This window comes from Microtus oregoni, unplaced genomic scaffold (genome assembly GCF_018167655.1).
Source record: "Microtus oregoni isolate MIOR12 unplaced genomic scaffold, Mior012 000017F_ref0000208, whole genome shotgun sequence".
NCBI classification, from domain to species: domain Eukaryota; kingdom Metazoa; phylum Chordata; class Mammalia; order Rodentia; family Cricetidae; genus Microtus; species Microtus oregoni.
The window spans coordinates 22,793,955-22,816,194 of NW_024543076.1; the positions used below are offsets into that span (position 1 = coordinate 22,793,955).

At 42.5% G+C, this 22,240-nt stretch overlaps 2 protein-coding genes across 4 annotated transcripts in view; both read right to left on the bottom strand.

Moving 5' to 3' along the window:
• The window catches only part of Faxc (failed axon connections homolog, metaxin like GST domain containing), a 53,838-nt gene extending 49,131 nt beyond the window's left edge, over window positions 1–4,707 (bottom strand). The window contains exons 1-2 of one of the 3 annotated variants that reach the window (XM_041667429.1): window positions 4,592–4,707; window positions 3,825–3,946 (exon numbers count right to left, since the gene is read on the bottom strand). In XM_041667429.1, the coding sequence (XP_041523363.1) occupies window positions 3,825–3,931 (107 nt within the window). In that variant the 5' untranslated portion in view covers window positions 3,932–3,946; window positions 4,592–4,707. The other 2 variants (XM_041667430.1, XM_041667428.1) reach the window with 2 other exon arrangements.
• Window positions 4,708–18,455: 13,748 nt separating this feature from the next.
• Window positions 18,456–22,240, bottom strand: part of Coq3 (coenzyme Q3, methyltransferase) — a 28,473-nt gene continuing 24,688 nt past the window's right edge. The window contains exons 6-7 of the mRNA XM_041667683.1: window positions 20,287–20,446; window positions 18,456–19,109 (exon numbers count right to left, since the gene is read on the bottom strand). Of these exons, the coding sequence (XP_041523617.1) occupies window positions 18,892–19,109; window positions 20,287–20,446 (378 nt within the window). The 3' untranslated portion in view covers window positions 18,456–18,891. The remainder of the gene's footprint in view (window positions 19,110–20,286; window positions 20,447–22,240) is intronic.

The following is a 22,240-nucleotide window of genomic DNA, read 5'->3' on the forward strand; positions in this document are numbered from 1 at the left end:
TGTAAATTAGCAGGTCAAAAGTTTAAGAACTAAAAGGCGATAAATATGAAATCCTCTGCCCTACTGGCCAGAAGAATTGAATTCTAAAGGTTCACTTGGGCATCTCATAGTCAAAATAGATGCTGGTCAGGAGCCAGCATGCTAATGACTTTATAGACACGATCCATATTAGCCCACTTAACTCTGATAATAGCACTCTAAAGTGGGGACTCTTAAAGTTTAAATTTGGGACACCAGACTAACATTTTATAGTAGACAGGAAATCTAAAAGTCAGAACGTAACTTGCCCAAGGAACACCAATTTCAGATCAAGTCTGTCAGGCCAAGCCTGGTGGTAGACCCCAGCTATTCAGAAGGCAAGAAAACTGCAAATTCAAGGCCTAGACAACTGAGCTAGACCATGTCTCAAAAACAAAAAAAGGAAAGGAAAGGAAAGGAAAGGAAAAAGAAAGAAAGAAAGAGAGAAAGAGAGAAAGAGAGGAAGAAAGAAAGAAAGAAAGAAAGAAAGAAAGAAAGAAGAAAATGCCAAACATGGAGTGAGGTGATGAGGACATAGTTCTGTGCTGGGTTACTTGGCTTCCACAGGTGGAACACTGGGTCCAATCCCTAGTACAAATGAAAAAAAGGTATTATATATCAAGTTTGAAATAACTCCAGATCCCAAAATTCCAAAGAAAAGAAAACTGGAAATTTCTTGGTTAGTTCTATTAACCCAGACAGTGTGGCTCAGCTTGCTAGTGATGGCTAGTCTTTATAGAATGCCCACAGGGCAAACTGTCCTACATAGTTCACATGTGTTTACATATTAAGTCAACTGGAAAAGGAAGACCACTATTATTATTTCTACTCTATAGATGATACTAATTAAGAAGTTATTAGCACCAACAGTGTCTGGTTGGCTAAATACAGAAGCAAATTTGAACCCAGATAATCCAGCCGCTCCATAGGCCTCCTATTTGTCAGGACCCACCCCCTAGTTTAGGGTCAGACAGATGAGTTGCTTCCTGTGCAGTTTGTTTCATGAAACGACCTTAGAGTGAGATCTGAAAAGAGAACACCTGCAGAGGCCAGCTGGCCCACCGAATAAGAGACTAACTAGGTCCTGCCCTCCTCTAAGGACACCACAGATGATCATGCCTCTGTGACAGGCATGAGTCACTTGTGGAGATCAGATAGAGACTCTTCAGCTGGAGTATCAAAGCGCAGATGAGCTCCGGGGAATGAAGAATTATTTAGTCATTGAGCTTACAAGCAAATATCCAGATGCCTGAGTAAATTTATTATAGATGCCAGGCCATCTCCACTTGAGGAAAACAAAGGGTTAAGACAATAATCATTTAAAAATATAACAGTAGAGAAAATACAGATACCCAAAATAATATCCCAGACAAGTACCCACGCTTCCTACTAGAAATAAATACGTTGGTTATACTCATTAATTAGGCTTCTTAAGTGGCCTGACAACTTCATTTTCTCATGAGACAAAGTCACAGACTAAGGTTAACCTGGGCAGCAGAAAGTCCAGGCACGGTAGGGAAGGCTTGAGAGCTGCCAATGCATGACAGTGGGAACATTTTACATTATGTTTTCCTCCCACACATTTCAGGTGTTGGTTTGTTTTTCTGCCTACACTGTACAGACAGTTGAAGCTTTGATTACAGAGCAAGCGGCAGTTTTCCTGTCCTGTACCCTCTGAAGCTTGTCTTCAGTGCTCCTGTCTGTCCCTTATCTCTCTACTCTTGGAAGCTAGCAGAAAGTTGCATTTTGACCATAGGCCTGTCTTCCTAGGAAATGCCCCTGTTCTTCTCCTCTCTTCCTCAACAAAACACCTCAAAGTGAGCCCTTTCTCACAAGCAGCCAGGCTTCATACTGGAACCTTAGCCTTACTCCTGTTTCTGCTTAGTCTTGGGCAGGTTCCTTAACTTCATTCTCCTCTTGAGTGGTAGTTGTTAAAGACACTTGCAATCACACGCACAGAGTCCTACCAAGTTCCGAAAACTTTGCCAGCCTTCTTTCAGCTTGCATTATAATAAGGTTTATCAACTCATTTCTCAAGAAACAAAAGTAAATAAACAGGGATCTTAAAACATCTTGATCAAAGGAAGTATCCAGAGCTGAGATTTGTGGTCACCATAAACAGGAAGGACCTAACGTGGGCAGAGGACTTAAAAGTGTCCAGGATCCTAAGCTTCCAGGGCGTGGTCTTTTCCAAAGTGAGCTCCCAAGGCCCCATTATTTCTGCAAGGTCATCTAGGCCACATTTTAGATTCAATTATATGAAGTGTTCACTCTCCACAAATGGGAAAATGTCGGGAAGCTGCATGGTGCGGGGTCAGTCCCCACAGACTTTGGATTGAAATAAAGTCGGGATATAACTAGCTACTGTTAAAAGTGCTGCAGAGGTGTGTGCGAATTCTCTATATGGACAGAACCTAACTTGAAACAGGGTTCTAAGGCGGCACAAATGGGGAGTAATCTTCGAGACATTTCACTTTAAAACTTTTGTATTTGGTTCAAGTAGATTCGAGACAATGTGCTAAATGAGATGTGGCGAGCTTAAACCTCTCACTCAGTCTTCCACTGTGGCTAAATAATAGCGAAACCAACACAATTTCTCAGCCCTAGCTGACTTCTTACCCTCTCAGAACCAACAAACAATGTGAACACTGTCGGGCTACCACAGCGTCCTCCTGGAGCGCCCCTCAGCCCACTGGAGCGCCCGTCAGCCCACTGGAGGTCACCAGCCACTTTAGAACCTAGCACGGTGTGTCTTTACTCACTATATTCCAGTCACCATACCTCTGGGGAAAGTGGTGTTAACACATCCTGGCCCCTCCAGAAAATGCTGGGCAGAAGAGAAAGGCTGAACTACTGAAAACTGTTCTGCCTCCAATAATCTCCAGTGACTTGGGATCCAAAATCAGGGAAATTTTAACCATAAACGGACGTATCAGTTAACCAAAGACTTTCTGGGTATCCTGTGGTATCACCTACTCTGCTAAAGACCTATGGGACTAGCAGGACCAACACCAGGGGCCTCCGTTTATTGTTAAGTTTCGAGTCAGCCCTGTACACATTCTGCAGCAGGCAGCCATGAAACTGTTTACAGCCCAGGGAGACTCCCTGTTATGGCAAGTACCCCATGTGCTAATGCTGCCCTCGGATCTCCTACCGTGTACACAACAATGGCATTTAAACCTGAAGGCACTTTCAGTTTCACACCAGATAAGCAGGTAAGCAGGTTAAGGCTGCATCAAAACTGAACAAGGGCTACTTAGCCAAGCATCTTTAACAGCGACTGGAGGTTCCAAGCTTCTGTAACTGCAGCCTCTTAATAATGTTGACATTTAGAGAGGAGTAAGGGAGAACTAACCTTTTATGTAGAGATGAGGTTAATACTTAATATTCCAGCATTGTTACCCATAAACCAATTAGGCGTTTATAAAATGTACCTTCGTATTTCTGCAGAGCTTCATTTTATTGCTGCAAAGGCATTGATTGCAGTTAGAATCTTTCTATGGGGCTTTAACAGACTGTTTTGATCCATAGCACGAGTGACTCACAGCACTTTGCTTTTAACATCCAAATGCTAGAAGGCAAATGCTTTCCCCTCCCAATTTAATTCTCCCATCAACTCTAAAAGACCCCTCACAAGTGGCCAGGTGACCATGAAACCCTTAGAGGGAAGAAGATAGGAGAGGACGCTTGGATCTTTGGGCGGCAGGATGGAGGGGCTGGCCCCGGACCCCCCTTCGCGCCAGCCCTGTCTGGGCCAGTTGCCCCTGTGGGCGCCCGCGTGTGGGGGGTCCCTCTCTGCGGCTCACCTAATGACCAGGAGTTCGTGGAGCAGATACGCAGCCGCGGCCAGCAAAGCTCCCCCGGTCAAATAAAGGGTTTTCTTCCACCAGGGATCCGAGCCCAGCCCTGCCATGATCCCACCGTAATCCTGCAAAGGGAAAGCGATGATGTCCCCATAAAAGGAGAAGGGCTCCTCGGACCCGGCCCACCAGCCGAAGAAAGAGATGCTCTGGTTCCAGCTCAGGTCCACCACGCACGGCCTGGACGAGGCAAAGCCAACCCCCCAGTGCATGCTGCGCGGCTGGCTCCGGGCGCCCCTCCCAGGGCCCTCGCAGCCCGCATGGGAAAGAGCCGGCGCCCGGGCGGGCTCAGCGGTGCGCGGGGGGCGCAGGCGACGGCGGTGGCGGCAGAAGGGCGCGGACAGCGGGCGGAGGGCCGGGCTGGCGGGGCCCCGGAGCCCTGAGAGGCAGCGGCGGCCGCCGGCCTCCCTGGCCGAGGCCTCTCGCAGCCGCTCTTTGTGTCAGCGCGTGGAAAGGGCCACGTGATGTCATTGCTCCCCTGGGCCGGGCAACAGAGGCGGGATAAAGTCACCTACCCCGCGCCCTCCCCCCCGCCCCGCATCTCGGCGATGCTCGGCCTCCGTTTGCTCGGGGACAACTGCAGGGCTGGCCGCCGGGGCTCGGGGAGGTGGGTGGCCTGGGAGACTGTGACTGCGGCTAGGCCGAGCCCGCAGCCGCCGCCCTCGGTGCCGCCCGTTCCCGCAGGCGCTGTGCGGGGCGGGAGAGGGACTCACCTGCCCTGAGCCGCCGGCCGGAAGCGTCAGGCGGGGGCAGGTTAAGATCGGGAGAGTCTGGCCATCAGGAAGCCTCTGCTCAGGGAGGCACAGACACCTAAGTCTGGGTAGGGTGCCGACGAAGAGATGTCTGCCTTGACAAATAACAGCAGAAAGAACTCTAGGTGAGAAATCTTCCCTCTGACTGCTTGTCTTTGCCCCTCAGAAACTGTTAGCAAGGATATCACTGATGCATGATTTGTCGGTCTCCTTCCCCTTTGGTGCAGAACAATTGTAAAATAAGCAACTGTGTGTTCAGTGGTTCCCCCTACCCTGGATAACACTGAGAAGATTATTAGGAACTGAATTTAGGTTCTTATACATACATACATACATACATACATACATGTTTGTATGTAGAGCAAGTGCTCTACTAACAAACTATGCTCCTCCCAGCCCTTTAAGTCCTTAAGCGCAGAGAACAAAACAGTGTCTTATAGAAGTTTGTGATTTGTGCACGAATTCTAACCAAAGCATGGGCAATTTTAGTTTAGAAGAAATAAAATTAAAACATTAAAACAAAACGTAAGATTCTTCACAATTAAAATGCAGGTGTGAATTTAAGAACACATTCGTCCCCCAAGATGGTAGAAAATAGGGTGGTGATGAAGGACCCTCCCATATCCTTGATTTTGCCCCTTTAGAAGAAGCAGGTAGTCCAGCCGTGCTAGAAATAATCATTGCTCCCACAGACATGGAAGGAGTCCCTACCCAGGTTGACATGAATTTCAGGGGTTCCTTTCCCCATCCCGCAAAGCCATTCACACAGCTCCTCTGCTGTTCCCTGTGGTATATGGAAAGTCATTGGAAAGTTGTTGAGTATTTCCTGGTCTTTGACTCAAATGTGGTTTAAATGGTCATGATATTCTACAGTGGGTGTTTTTAAGAAGCAAGTAGAGTCAAGTAGAATCTCACAAGAGAGGGCCAGACGGTGGAGGCACCGGCCTTTAATCTCAGCACTCAGGAGGCAGAGGCAGGTGGATCTCTGTGAGTTCGAGGCCAGCCTGGTCTACAAGAGCTAGTTCCAGGACAGGCACAGAAACTACACAGAGAAACCCTGTCTCAAATAAACCAGAAAAAAAAATCTCACAAGAGAAAGCAAAAGAGCATCTTAATCTGATGCAGGTTAAATTTTAGCATGCCATAGAAGGCAAAGATTCTTATTACTATAGCCAAATATGTTGAGAGATGACAGTCAACTCAGAATTGGTAAACTTTGAGAGAACAAGGAAAGCAGATACAACCATTAAGGCAACAGCTATAAAAGCTATGGAAGCCTTTAGCCAGCGTTTCATTCAAGGTTCACCTAAATCTCACAGAGGAGCGCAGTCCAGCTACAGCAAGAAGGCAACACAGGGCTCAGGGCAGGGATTCAGCCAGGTGGTGAGCCCAACAGAAGGATATTAAACTGCTAAACAGGCCAGAGAGGTGACTCATGCCTTTGATCCCAGCACTCCCGAGGCAGAGGCAGGAAGATCTGTCTCAGTTCAAGGCCATCCTGGTCTACAGAGTAAGTGAGTTCCAGCACAGCCAGGGCTACACAGAGAAGCCTGACTAGAAAAAAGTAAAAAAATAAATAAACAAATAAATAGCTAAACAGGATGGGGTTAACCAAAGAGCTGGGCAGAGTGAGTCTTTAAAGAATGGCTTTTTAAAGCCCAGGGGACACTCCGATCCCAGATTGGACTGGCAGTTGCGGTGTGGTCCTATCTCATCTGAAGGCAGAAGGTGTAGAAGCTAAGCATGAGCTATCACACTCCATCTAGGTTCCACCAGTCACTGGGATGGTTGAAGATCCTGGGATCATAACCAGCACCTTTATTCCATCCCACCCATTATCACAAGTGATTTTGTCAGCTTTGCTGTTTCCTGGTGGTCAAAAGAATGGAATACACCTCTGGGTATTCCTGAGTAGAAACATGGCATTCTGATCTTCTCTGAAGAATAGAAAACTTCATACCATTGTCTCCTCCCTTAAGAGTTAATTCATTTGGTCCTGTCAATCACTTGGCCAAGAGACCAGCTCCTCAGGAAGATTGATGCTAGCACTGATAAAATTTCCCTGGAGCTCCTATTGGCTATTTTTAAGTTCGTCTGTGAACAAAACTAAGAGCCCAAAAAGGGAGTCTTAATTTCTCCTATAATAGCATTAAAATCATACTTGGTTCAGAACTGTTATTTTTCTTTTCCAAGTTTTTTGTTTTCAAAATTAACTTGCATCAAGTTGTTGAAAGGGGAAGGAACTAATTAACCCAACACCACCTGCCTATGCAGTATTATGCTACATAATTTTTCAAAACAAACTTTTTTTCTTTTTCTTTTTTTTTTTTTTTTTTTTTTTTTTTTTGGTTTTTCAAGACAGGATTTCCCTGTCTGTCCTGGAACTAGCTCTTGTAGACCAGGCTTGCCTTGAACTCAAGAGATCCGCCTGCTTCTGCCTCCTAAGTGCGGAGTTTAAAGGCGTGCATGCCACCACTGCCAGGCCAAAACAAACTTTCTTAGACACATGTTTTCACCCATCTTACAAAGAAACAAAGATCCCAGAAGAACAGTGAATGACCCAATCCGAAGCTTACAGCCACAGAGTCAGTGTCAAAACCCAAAAACGTCTGCAGTCTCACCCAGTGGCTCTGCGAGCTGTCTATCACTTCCCTTGCCACTCACACCACACATGGGTGCTGAAGCACTATCTACAGCATTGCAGGAATACTGCTACAATCTGAACTGTGTCTAAATTGAATGACTAAGAAACCTCAGTGACCTACAGTTACATTGTCACCTCTTCCATGACAGCTGGCCAAGAGAAAACCAAACAAGTTTCCCAAACTCTCAAGTGTATGTATATAGCCAGGTGTGTGTGTGTGTGTGCGCGCGCACACTCAGGCTGAGGCAGGAGAATTTCCTATTCAAGGCTAGTCAACTACCTGTTTCAAAAAAAGAAACCAGCTCATGTATCGCCTGTGAGTCAGTCATCAAATTAATGACAATTAGGTCACACCAGTGTTTCTCAAACACTTCTGAGCTCATGAATTATGGGAAAGCTTGTTACAGTATAAACCGGAGTGTGTTTTGAGCAGCGCAAGGGTTCTGCCTCTCTAACAGGTTTCCAGGTGATACCAGACAGTCTGAATGGCAGTTCTCTATACCACTAGCTCGGAAGGAATTCGGACCTCTGAGGACTAAAAGCATTCCTGGACATATGGTTCCTCATCAACCCCACCAGGTCACACTGTTTTTAAGTAGTTTGACCATTACATACAGATAAAGGGATTGGGCTGGAATCGAATCAGAAATTTAAAAACTGTACCAAGACTCTAGAAGAATAATTATGGCAGAGGTGATGCATAACTGACCCCTGAAGTGCTAAGCTGAGGGAGGAAGCCTTAGGACAGTAGAGAAACTTAAAGAGGGTAGGAGAAAAGGGGACAGATAAGAGGTGTGTTATCTTGTCTCTACTTCCTTGCCTGAGCAGTTAAAGATCTGGCAGATTTCTCAGGCATAATCAAATGAGCAAGATGGGCAGTTTATTTGTGTTAGGAAATTTCTCATAATGCTACACTTCTCATTTTAAAATACAATTTTTATACTTAAAGTATTTAATATCTTGCTACTTGTAACAAGTAGATGTGAAACGATTCTTTTGCGCATTTTAAATAATTAAATGTATCAGGTTATTTTATTAAAATGTTTATGTATTATTCAGTAATAAATAATTTATTTGATAATGTTCTTCTGAGTTTTATTGTAAGGATTTGGTTCTCTTGATTTGTATACTGGGTCATTTATGTCAACTTGACACATGCTAAAGAAATCTGAGAGGTCAGAACCTCAATTAAGGTTATGCTTCCATTAGATCCGGCTGTAGGCAAGCCTGTAGGGCACTTTCTAAATTAGTGATTCATGGGGGGAGAGCCCATGTAGATGGAAGTTTCCATCCTGCCTGATCCTGCAGCCATTCAGTCCTAAATAAACACACAGAGGCTTATAAACTGTTTGACCTATTACTCAGACTTATTACTAACTAGATCTTACAACTTAAATTAACCTATAATTCGTATCTATGGTTAGCCATGTGGCTTGGTACATTTTCTCAGTAAGGCATTCTCATCTTGCTTCCTCTGCTTCTGGATGACACTGCATCTCTGCCTTTCCTTTTCCCAGGATTCCTCAGCACCACATAAAATGGTGGGGGAAGGGCAATCCTGCCTGTAATCCTAGCAGTTGAGACATAGAGGCAGGAAGATAAAAAGGTTGTGGTCATTCTTGACTATAAAGTGTGTCTCAGGCCAGTTTGGGTTACATTAAACCCCGAATATCATATCTCCTCTCTCTCTCCCTCTCTCTCTCTCTCTCTCTCTCTCTCTCTCTCCCTTCCCTCCCTTTCTCTCCCTCCCTTTCTCTCTCTCCCTTTCTCTTTCTCTCCGTCTTTCTCTCTCTCTCTCTCTCTCTCTCTCTCTCTCTCTCTCTCTCTCTCTCACACACACACACACACACACACACTACCCACACAAGTTTGTTTTCTATGTCAGTCAGTGATTTTGGAAACTGTAGAAATGTAGATAGATTTTTTTCCTTTGGGCTGTCCGCTCACAAATAATGACATGAAAACTTGGCCTTCGCTTTTTCCCAACTAGCTCTTATAACTTAACCCATTTATATTAATCTAGGATCTGCCACATGGTATTACCTTTCTCTTCATCAGGCTGGCTACTCTGCTTTTCTTCTTTCCAGAGTCCTCTCTGTGCCTGGAAGTCCTGCCTATACCTCCTGCCTAGCTATTGGCTGTTCAGCTTTTTATTACACCAGGCATAGCAATATATCTTCACACAGTGTATAAATATTCCACAACATTTCCTCTTTTTGTCTAAATAAAAAGAAAAGGGTTTAATTCTAACATAGTAAAACTATATGCAATAAGAACAGTTATCAAGTAAATATATTCACAGTGTTTAATCCATTAGTATTTGGTAAATTCAAAGAAAATACTCCATTATCTATCCATCTTGGTGAGTCCTACGTTTTGTACCTGATTTACTTTCTATCAAAACTATGGACAACTGTAACTATAACTATCCAATCTTCAACTCCATCTGAGATTTGAGAAGGATATAATATTACCTGAGTAAACAGGAAACGGAGAGCAAGCAACTTCCAAAAGAACCATAAATTTTTGTTTCCTGTGGAAACAAAGGCAAACCTCTCCCCCAGTGCAACATATTTTATGACTTTCATTTTGAAGTTAAGATACTCTTAAAATATATGGGTTGGCTTAATTGGACAGTTTCCACAAACCAATGTCTCTTAGCAGTTAGCTATTGGTTTTTGTTCATTAGCATTTAAAAAATTCAAAACTGGGGCTGGAGAGATGGCTCAATGGTTAAGAGCATTGCCTGCTCTTCCAAAGGTCCTGAGTTCAATTCCTAGCAACCATATGATGGTTCACAACCATCTGTAATGAGGTCTAGTGTCCTCTTCTGGCCTGCAGGCATACACACACACATAGAATACTGTATACATAATAAATAAATATTTAATTAATAAATAAACAAATAATTCAAAACTAACAAAGCTCCATTAAAGGTCCAAACTTTCTGTATTATAGTATTTTTCATCTTTGTGTGGCTTATTTTTATATTACTTTACTCTCTCTTTAAATATTTAAACTATTTTTTTCTGTGATTGTCTATACACATTTTCTTTTCTTTCTTAAGCATCTAAGCAAATTTTTAAATATACTTTGCCTTTTTTGAGGTTTTCTGTGTTTGAACCTGGCCTTTTGCAGGGTTGCAACCACTCACTTGCAGTGTTTTCTAACCACAGAAGGCAAATCTTAAACTGCTAGGCTGCCACCACAGAGTGGCACGGGCAGGGGCTATGCCCCCTCAGGTCCATGAGAGCCTATCCTCACTCTGGTGGTATTGAGCCCCCAGCCCATAGCCCCATTTATCTGATGCAGCTCTGGGAATGTATTGTGTCTGCCTGAAGTAAGAGTATGTACTCAGTATTGGCTGCTCAAGGGCTCTGCTGAACAACCAGGCCTCTCAAAAGAGCCTCGCCTCAGGGGCTGGAGAGATGGCTCAGTGGTTAAGAGTATTGTCTGCTCTTCCAAAGGTCCTGAGTTCAATTCCCGAAAACCACATGGTGGCTCACAACCATCTGTAAAGAGGTCTGGTACCCTCTTCTGGCCTGCAGACATGCACACAGACAGAATATTGTATAATAAATAAATAAATAAATAAATAAATAAATAAATAAATAAATATTAAAAAAAAAAAGAGCCTCGCCTCTGTACACCAGGTCTCCCCAAGAGACTGCTATTCAAACCTGCACTTTGGATGCTATATGTAACGTGTAAAACCTGCCTGTGAACCTCAAAAAGGAACTAATTTGAGGACTGGGAAAAGATAAGAAGTTATGTGGGCTATGATTTTTGCTGAGAGCAAAGGTCCTACTTTAAAATGGAAACAAGGACTCGAGGCTGAAGGAGAAACACTCGCAAGCATAGCTGCCTTGTAACTCTCTAGTAGAGCTCAACTTGACCACCACACTGTCTTGAGATCACACTTTCTTTTCTTTGGGTCTTAATCGTGCTTCTTATCTTCTGAACCAAGCCTCTTTTTTGACCTGCATATATTTTTTTTCATTTGGGCTACAAGAGGTTTATTGGTTTTACTGTGTCCTTGATTTTTATGTCAATTATCAGTGCTGAAATGCTTTTTGTGATACAGAAAAAAACCTGCATATTATTTGCATCAAATTAGTAATAGGCAAGTTAAGAAGTTTCTTCCTAAAAGAGCCAAAGTGGCTGTGTGCTAGCTGTTCAAACACTGTCGTTTAGTCTCATAGTTAACCACAGTGGCTGTGTGCTAGCTGTTCAAACACTGTCGTTTAGTCTCATAGTTAACCACAGTGGCTGTGTGCTAGCTGTTCAAACACTGTCGTTTAGTCTCATAGTTAACCACAGTGGCTGTGTGCTAGCTGTTCAAACACTGTCGTTTAGTCTCATAGTTAACCACGTGGTTGTGTGCTAGCTGTTCAAACACTGTCGTTTAGTCTCATTTCATACTTGTTTCCACTTGGACTTTTTGACTACTTCTCCGTAGCCTATAATAATGCAAGTGTTTCATAAAACGGTGACAATCTCACCAGGCTAGGTTTCTAAAATAGGGGCTGGAGAGATGGATCAGCGATTAAGAACACTAGCTCTTCCAGGGGCCCTGGATTCAATTCCCAGTATCTACGGGACGACTCATGGCTGTCTGTAACTCCAAATACGATGCGGTTTTCTGACCTCTGTGGACACCAGATGCACATAGTGCACAGACATACATGTACATGAAACGTCCATACACGTCTTTAAAAATTCTTTAAAAAGAAGTTTAAATATCTCCATAAAGACACACACCAGTTAGTAAGCCATCACGAAATCTCTAGTTGGTGATTCCCCAGTGTTGTGGTGTATTCTAGATCAATGGCAGCAAAGAAACCCTCCTGAGTCCATCTAGCAGACAAAACGAGATATTTCAAATAATATCCAAAAGTTTTATTTTTTACTTGACTAAGATTTTAAAACCATATTTCTGTTATAATTCTCTCTCTCTCTCTCTCTCTCTCTCTCTCTCTCTCTCTCTCTCTGTGTGTGTGTGTGTAGGCCAGACAACAACTTTGAGGAGAAGTTTCTGTCCTTCTACCCAGTCTCCAAGGATCAACTCAGTCCATCAGGTTTGTGTAACTAGCACTTTCAGCCTCTAAGTCATTTTATCCATGCAACTAAGATAGTTTTGATGGATATTATTTAAATGCCAGTTTCCCTTTTATTCAACATGATTACCATAGTAAAACCTCAATATATGACTTAGAAAGAAAGGGTAACGAGGGCTGAAGAGATGGCTCAGTGGTTAGGAGCCCTGGCTGCTCGTCTGGAGGACTCAAGACTCAACTCTCAGCACCCACTTGATGGTTCACAACCACCTGTTACTCCATTTCCAGGGATCTGATGCCCTCTTCTGGCCTTTTCAGGCACAAGCCATGCACATGGTGCACATACATAATACATACATACATACATACAAGCAAAGCATTGATACACATAAAATAAAGTTTAAAAGAAAAAGTTATAAAAATAAAATGGAATTTAAAAAAGAAAAGATGGACAGTGGTGGTACACACTTTTAATCCCAGCACTCAGGAGGCAGAAGCAGGTGGGTTTCTGAATTCAAGGCCAACCTACAAATCCAGTTCCAGAACATCCAAGGGTACACATAGAAACACTGTTTTGTAAACCAGCTTTCTTGCTTTTGAAGGGGCTATGTTGTGTGCAAACCATTCAAATGTGCCAAGATAATCCAGCTGCATGCTTATACTGCAAAAATGCAGCTGTGACCATATAAAGGCATGAAGTACAGAGGATCAGAATTGCCTCCTTACTAACTGTGTAATTCTGAATATGTCATGTGGTAGCTCCATGGAACAGAGTTGCTAATAGCCCTGATCTCATGGGGTCACTGTGAGGATTAGAGGAGATAGCATTGGCACACGACCTGGCTCTTGATAAAGACCTGGCACAGCTACATAAGAATTCTTATTTTTTTTAAAAAAAAATAGTATGAAATATAATTTCATATTGATTGATGCAGGATTTTCCCTATTAGGCTAATCAAAACTATTTTCAATGCATCTTCTCCCTGTTTTTTATTTTGGAACTCTTGAGATTTACAGAGAAGTTAAAGAAGCAATGCAGTGGGCATCTTTGTACGCCCATCAAGTGAAGCGTGATACTAATCAGTCTTAGCAGTAAAAACCACAAGTCAGATATCAGTGTAAAACCCTGGAAGATCAGAGAACCTTCCTTCCTGGGTCTGAACTGGCTGAGATCCTGTCTCCACCCCACCTTATCACTTCCTGTCTCTACCTCCCAAGTGCTGGGATTAAAGGTATGTGCCACCACTGCCCAGCTTCGATGATTACCTAGTGACTAGCTCAGCCCTCTGATCTCCAGGCAAACTTTATTTGTGAGAACACAAACAAAATCTCACACAAGCACCTAGAATCTCCAGCAGCTGACATTTCCCTGCATGTTCGTTCTCTGTTTCTACCCAGGCATGTACACATACACAGGAATCATTTCTACAGTTCTGAAAAGTGTTTCATCCAGCCATCTTTTTCTATTCTCATTTTCTTATCATGTCTTCTTGTTATGTTTAGTTTTGCCCTTAAGGGTTTGTGTGTTTGATTGATTGATTAATCGAGACAGGGTCTTACTATGTAGCCCTGACTGACATAGAAATTGCTGTATGGATCAGGCAGCCTCAGACTCACAGAATGCCCGCTTCTCTCACCCACGTGCTGGGATTAGGGGTGTGCATCCCCATGCACAGCTGCAATCATCTTTTTCTAACAACATGGACTGTTTCCGTTTTTAAAACCATTTCACCTAAACTGCATGTCTCTTACTTTTCAAGGATTCAGTCCCTAAGAACAAAAACATTTTCTTTAATGGGAAAAAGAGCCTATGTAAGAAAATTAACCTCATCACTTGTCACAGTGTATTTGTTTACATTGTAAAGATGTGTCTCTGCCTAAGGCACCTTCTGATTGGTTTAATACAGAATTACAAGACCAATAGCTAGGCAGGAGAGATAGGCAGGACTTCCAGACAGAGAAGTGAAACTCGAGATGAATCTAGGAACCAGATACACAAGCAAGATGCAGAACAAGTCAGACACACAAAATGGGACAGAGGTAAAAAGCCACGTGGTAGAATGTGGATTAATAAAAAATATAGGTTAGTTTAAGTTATAAGAGCTAGTTGAAAGCAAGCCTAAGCTAAAGAAGCTAAAGGCCAAGCTCTCATAATTAATAAGAAGCCTCTGTGTCATTATCTGTGAGCTGGCAGCCCAAAGAAAAATCTTACTACAATCAGTTCGTTACACGTGCCAGTTATGTGCCAGATGTTACACTAAAATAGAAAGTGATGAACCTGAGCTAAGACATACATGCACATTTTACCCACAAATATTTGTTTTGTGAGGCAGGATTTTGCTGTGTGGATTTGTTGGGAGCTGTTCCGAGGCTTTCTCAAAGGCCCCAGTGAAAGGACAAAATAGAATTAGTTCTGTGTCCTTGCCCAGGGGCAGAGTTGGCAAGGTCCAGTCTGGGGCTGGGGCCTTGAAGGTTTTCTTGTCCTACTGTATAACCACATTCTGCTGACTCCATCCCATCCAAACTGTATGTAAGAAGCTTTGCTTCTTAATAAACTTGCCTGTGTGAGCCATCAGTGTGTGCAAGACCTCCTGATCCCAAACTTTCCTATGTTCCTTATTTTCTCATCCCTTCATTGTCCCCCTCAGGACCCTGTCACTGAAGAATGATCTTCTGGTCCAGACTGTGGACTAGAATGGCCTCAAACACTCTGTTACCTCACCTGGTATCAAGCTTATGATCATTACCTACCCTGAAAGTCATCAGAACAAAGAGCCTTCTAACGAAGTTAAGGACAACACTAACATGTAGGTACTAGTCAACTTGTTCACATGTGTCTGAAAAGGGGAGTGAGGAGTAAGAAAGAGACAAGAGACAGAGGGTAGAGTTGGAAGGGTTTCCAGTGGATACTGTAGCAGCCTAAAGTTTACTCCTATGCATAGTCCTTATATTCCTCAATCAAAAGGAGAGAGAAAAAGTCTTCCCTCCCATGATACAAGGAACAAACAAGCATGATTACCTCCTCACATCTCAAAACGCCTAGTAACCACGCCCTAAATCAAGTATCCTGCTGCCTGGTCTTTGAGTAGGAAGACATCAGTAGCACACCTTTGGCTGAACATCTTATTTGTCCTTGAGGAACAAGAATAAGTTAGAGCTCTCTGTTAGTCAAGATGGGACAGATTCACAACTGTGGGCTCCCACGCTAAAATATAACAAATTTTCCTTTTTAAGACTTTAATTCTCTCTCTCTCTCTCTCTCTCTCTCTCTCTCTCTCTCTGTGTGTGTGTGTGTGTGTGTGTGTGTGTGTGTGTGTGTGTGTGTGTTGATGTGGAGGTCAAAAGAAGGCATTGAATCACCTGGAGCTGCAGTTATAGATGGTGGTGAGCCACCCAGTGTGGGTGCTAGGAACTGAACTCGGATCCTCTGGAAGAACAAGTGCTCTTAACTGATGAGTCATCTCTCCAGTCCCATATTAAAAACACTGGCACAATAAGTATAGTGTGTATCAGACAGAGGCAAGGGAGACAGAAAGAGCAGTGCCATCATGGGACTAGTCATGGCTAGGTATGTAGTTCAGTTGGTAAAGTGCACAAGGTTTCATCTCCAGCATCATGTAAACTAGACATAGTAGTGTCCTAGTTAGGGTTCCTATCGCCGTGAAGAGTCCCCATGACCATGGTAACTATTATAAAGGAAAACATTTAACTAGGGCTGACTTACTGACAGAGGTTCAGTCCAGTTCAGTCCATTATTGTCATGGTGGGAAGCATGACAGCATGCAGGCAGACAATGTGCTGGAGAGGTAACTGAGAGTTCTATATCTAGATCCATAGGCAGCAGGAAGTGGACTGGCTTGAGCTTCTGAGACCTCAAAGCCTACCCCCGAAAGCCACATACACTTCAATAAAGGCACACTCCTTCTTAATAGTATCACTCCCTATGGTCCAAGCATTCAAACATGTGAGTCTGTGGGGGGCATTCCTATTCAACCACAAGTAGTGAACTGGGTAGAGTAAGGAATATCTGCAGGGAGGTAGTGGCAGGAGAATTAAAAGTTCAAAGTCATTGTTGGCTATATCGTCAGGTCAAGGCCAACCATGCTACACAAAACTCTGTCTCAAAAACAAAAGTCCAGGTGTCATGACACATGCCTTTAATCCCAGCACTAGAAAGGTAGTTTATTTTAATTTAAGAAGGAAAGTTTAATTTACTTTGGGGTTTCAAAAGCAGGTAGATCTTTGTGAGTTTATGGCAATCCAGGTCTACAAAGTAAGTTTCGGGTCAGCCGAAGCCGGATGAGTGATGGCTATTCTTCGTTGTCAATTTGTCTACATCTGGAATGAACTAGAATCCAGAATTGGAGGCACACTTGTGAGAGAGTTTTTGCTTGGTTTGAAGTGGGCGAATACACTTCTAATCTAGGTATTTGAGGTATAAAGACACACATCTTTGATCTGGACCTTGAGGCAGGAATGCCTTTAATCTGGAACACACCTTCTGCTGGACGTCTAAATAAAGATATTGAAGAAGAAAGCATTTGTTCTGTGCCCTCCCTTGCTAGCACATCCGTTCCTTCTGGCATTAGAGCCTACTTCTTTGATCTTCTATAGAAGATCAGCTGAGACATCCAGCCTCATGGAGCGAGCAACTTCTGGATTCTTGGGCTTTCCATTCCTAGCCAGCCGTTGTTGGATTAGCTGGACTGCAGCCCGTAAGCCATTCCAATAAATCCCTTTATATATAGGGAGAGATTCATCATATAAGTTCTCTTACTCTGGAGAGCTCTTACAGGATGGTAATAAGAATGTGGAAAATAGAGTATTTAAATATTCTCAAGCTATTCTTTTATAAGGCACTTAATCGTGCCAAGGAAAAAGTAGTAAATTTACAGAAACAAATCTATCAGACACCAACCAATCAAAATTATGAAAATTAATGCCACCAGTAAGTAATAAGGAAATTGATGGCATAAGTTTCCTGATGGGAAACTTCTGTAGTGTGTTTGTGTATTGTTGTTTTCTTATTCTTTTTATTTTTATTTATTTACTTTGGATCACGGAGAAACCCGTGGCCTTTTCTTTTTTTCTTTTTTTTTTTTAAAAGATTTATTTATTTATTATGCATACAATATTCTGCCTTCATGTATGCCCACATGCCAGAGGAGGGCGCCAGATCTCATCATAGATGGTTGTGAGCCACCATGTGGTTGCTGGGAATTGAACTCATGACCTCTGGAAGAACAGCCAGTGCTCTTAACCTCTGAGCCATCTCTCCAGCCCCCCATGGCCTTTTCTATGTTGGCCAAGTGCTCTACCAGTGAACTATATCCACACTATGTAGTATTCCTTATAAAAAATACACTATCTGAATTAACTAATTTTCATGAAGAAAATCAGAAAAATCAAAATTGCAGAACATTCTAAGCAACCCTTGATTGACCTTCAAGAATCAGAAGAAATATGAGAAGTCTTCTAAATTAAATTGAAAATAGTTGATAATACTGAGAAATCTGTCTCCCTTGAGTAAGGATGGGGTGCAACCAGATGAGTACAAGAAAATGTTTTCTAGATTCAATGAACCATTGTACATATGGTGTGAACTAAGCGTGATTGAGACAGCATGGACAAGACCTGCACGAGTTTATGCTAGACAAAATCCCAGTATGAAAAGGAGAGGTAGGTACAAAGTTCCACCACTAGCTTAGAAGTTATTGGGAATTGACAGCTACTGGAAGACATAATATCAGGTTTTGTTTGTTTTGTTTTTAAGGGTGGGGATCCTGGTAAGTCAATCACACTTCAGTGCATCCACATAGTCAAAAGTCTAAGAGCAGCACAAATTGAACTTGACAGACAGACAGACAGACACACACGCATGTGCACACATACGCGCATACAGGTGAATGGGTAGAGAAGGAATTGGGGTAGGAGGTTGAATATGATCAAAATACAAAATATATTGTTTAGAATTCTAAAAGAACAAATAACAAAGAAAAACATTGATTGACTGAGACAGGATCTCATTATATAGACCTAGCTGGCCTATAACTCACTGTGTAAACTAGGCTGGTCTCCAACTCACAGAGATCCACCTGTCTCTGACTCCAAAATGCTGGAATTAACGATGTGCACCACCACTGGCTCAAAATATATTTTGTATATCACAAGTAAAAGTGATATAAATTACAGTAGCTTTTATTTAGTCAGGTGTTTCTTTTAACCAAAAATACAGAAATACCACAAACAACAGAGATTCCATTGGTTAAAATAAATAACAGCATATGTTTTGTATATACATGTGAGAAATGCCTAGTACGTAGAATGAAATGAAGTGAGCACACATATTTCTATAATAAAAGCTCCTTTAGCATACTTGACAAAACCTCCTGAGAAAATTTCACCAAGTGTCTCCTAGGTGACACAAAAACTTTTCTCCAATGATTTAGATATTTTTATTGACCTTTTGTTCTTCAGGTTCTCGTTGAAAAAATTAAGCTTTCTGAATCTGTAAACAACAAACTTTTAAGCACATTACTACTGTCGTCAGAGCTATCTCATTACTGCAGCTCTTCATGTACACGCGGGCTACTTGAGGCATTCGCTTGGAGTGTTTCTGTTTCCCCCTGTAAAGCAGACGGGGCAGGCTCCTGGCATTCCTGTGCACTGGATTTCACAGCATGTGCTGCATAGTTAAGGCTGGTATTGTCACTCCAGTGCCAGTAGCCCAAGAAGGGATTGTAGAGCATTCCTGCCACAGTGTGAACTGACAGACCATCTGAAAACAAATCAGAAAACTTGAACTCAATAATCATGTACAATTCAAACCACAAGAGTCTACAGTAATTCTTAATTTAATGAACAAAACTGCTTTGATCATACTTGACTGCAGTGAGAATATGTCCTCCAAAGCAGAGGACTGGGTCAAGTGCCAGCTCTGACACCTGTTGCAATGGTGACCCATTCCGAATGCCACAGACAGATCATGTGTCCTGCAGCATTGGAATTAGGGGAGATATGTCTAAAATAGCTCAGTACTTAGAATTCTCTAAGTTCTCAACAAATGCTAGCTGCCACTTGAGAATACCTGTCAATAAGAGATTGTCTCCATAAGGTATCTTCTTTGTTATTTTCTCTTTTATTTGTTGAAACAGAGCCTCACCTTTCTGTGTAGCCCAGGCTAGCCTTGAATACCCAGTTTTCCTGTCACAGCCTTTCATATGCTGTAATCACAAGCATGCACTACTATTCCTGGCTCCAAAAATATTCTTTAAAATATTTTTTTTCTAGTCTATTATCAACAAAATTACAGACATCTCTAGAAGCCACCACACTGCCCTGAACAGAGAGTATTTTAAATGAAGCGGTTGGTGGGTACACTTCTGCCAAGAAGGGGAGCTAGGAAGCATTACTTCACGAGCACAGTGAGGCACTGAGTGGAGTACAAGGAGACTGTGGGCCAGAAAAGAGTGGAGAAATGTGAAAATGACATGCAGCCATATTTAGATCACACTCTACTGCAGGGTGAAATATACGAGCTCCAAAGCCGACTGCAGCTCTGATGTCTACCGTGGTCACTTCTGCAGGAACCAGAGATACAGAAGAAATTACATGGAAGGTGGGAATACATCTGAGTATAGAAGAGTCTGGAGAAATCATATGATAAATCGAGATAGACAGGGCTCACCAGGAGCCACTGAGCACGTGTAAGTAAGACAGACACACTGACGTCCATCCTTAAACAAGTGAAGATCCAAGCAGCCAGGACTAAGAGCCAGGCAGAAGCAGTATCTCCTCCATAACCACCATTTCAAAGAGTTTGAGACATAGCTGAAGAGATACAACTAATATGGGGGAAAATGGTAACCTGCTTAAATATGCGCTAGATCATGAGATTAATAATTATACACGCATTAAAGGTTCGGAAAGGACTGGACAACAGTCGTAACACTTACTTGGTTCTAGAATACTCTCCAGCTTTTCAGGTGAAACAAACTTCTCCCATGTGTGTGTGCCTTTTGGAACAAGGCCCATGATTTGTTCTGAGAAAACAATGCCCAAGGCGTAGGACAGCTGTGTTTTGTTGATTGTAGTGATGAATAACGAGCCACCAGGCTAAAGGGAGGAAATATACATGCAAGTGAACGGATGGAGGGATGGAGGAAGTGTAAAAAGTTGGGAGCAACTGTCAGGGAGAGGCTTACTTCCCCACTCTCCTTCTTTCCAGATGATGTTGGTGCAAACAAGACATGTAAGTAGATAGAAAACAGAATTTACCAAAGTAGCACTTTTTCTTCTCTCTTGGGAAGATCTGTTATCACAGGCAATCTACAGGCAGTCACTAAGTCTGTACACATCAAGCACAACTTTCAACTCAAAATCCTTTTATTGCTATAGCATATTTCTATAATCTCTTTGATATGTATTAAACACTTTATCAAGGTCGATACCTGCATACATTTACATTCTTTTCTCTTTTTATTGAAAATAGGTTTTTCCCCATACAATATATCCCTATTACTGTTCTCCCTCCTCCTATTCTTCCCATGTCCTCCCATCTCCCCTCCCATCCGGATCCATACCCTTTCTGTCTCTCAGTAGAAAACAAACATGTACCTAAGGAATAATAAATAAAATAAACCAAAAGTAAATAATCAGAATATGACAAAACAATCAAACAAGAAAAAAGGCCAAAGAAAAAAGCACAAGAAACACATAGATGCAGACACGCGTTTGCAACGCGCAGGAATCCCGCAAAAAAATCAAAACTGGAAGCCATAATATATAAAGTAAAGGACTTATAAGATTAAGAAAAATATTAAGGGACAAAGAACCTTCAAAGATGTCACTGAGTTAGTTTTGTGACCAGCTACTGCTGGGCATGGGGTCTACCAGGATTTGTTTCTCCAATGAGACCCCCTTGGAGAAAACTAATTGGCTCTCAATTGGAGATAGCTTCTGGGTTAAGAATGTGGCAGGGGGGGCTGGAGAGATGGCTCAGAGGTTAAGAGCACTGGCTGCTCTTCCAGAGGTCATGAGTTCAATTCCCAGCAACCACATGGTGGCTCACAACCATCTGTACTGAGATCTGGCGCTCTCCTCTGGCGTGCGGGCATACATCAAGGCAGAATGTTGTATACATAATAAATAAATAAATCTTTAAAAAAAAAAAAAGAATGTGGCGGGGGGGGGGTGGAGTAATGATTTCACGGTTAAGAGCACTGATTGCTCTTCCAGAGAACCCAGATTCAATTCCCATTACCCACATGACAGCTCACAACTGTCAGTAACTACAGTTCCAGGTGATCCTACACTCTCACACAAATATACACGTAGGGAAAACAGCAATAAATAAAACACATAAATAAAAATAAATAAATTATTTGAACAAGAAGAATGGGTCTGTTGTCTACTTCTTTCAGATTTAGGAGCCCATCTCATGCAGACCTATGCAGGCCCCGGCCCTGTGCACCTGGTGCAGACCTATGCAGGCCCAGGCCCTGTGCATGTTGTCATAGTACTGTTGAGTGTGTGTCAGCCTTGTTGTGTCTAGAAGGCCTTGATTCCTCGGGTCCCCTTAACATACAGAGGTCTTCCATGTGTCTCTCAGGTGCTGCACCTAATGTGCCTGGAGCAGCACCCCCCATACATCGTGTGCTCAGGAGTACTGCCAACAAACGCTCTCTCACACAAACATTAATGATTAAAGTTCAAGCATTTTTTGTTTTGATTTGTGAAACGGTTACGAAAAGATCAAGAAAAACACTTAGATGAAAGCAAATCATTTATGGGAGTATTTAGTCTGCCTATTTAAAGACAATCTTTTTATTTCGTATGTTCATTTTCAAAACAGCATGAAAGACGTACTCCTTATAGTCTCATTAGCCTAACGAGTATAAAATACCACTG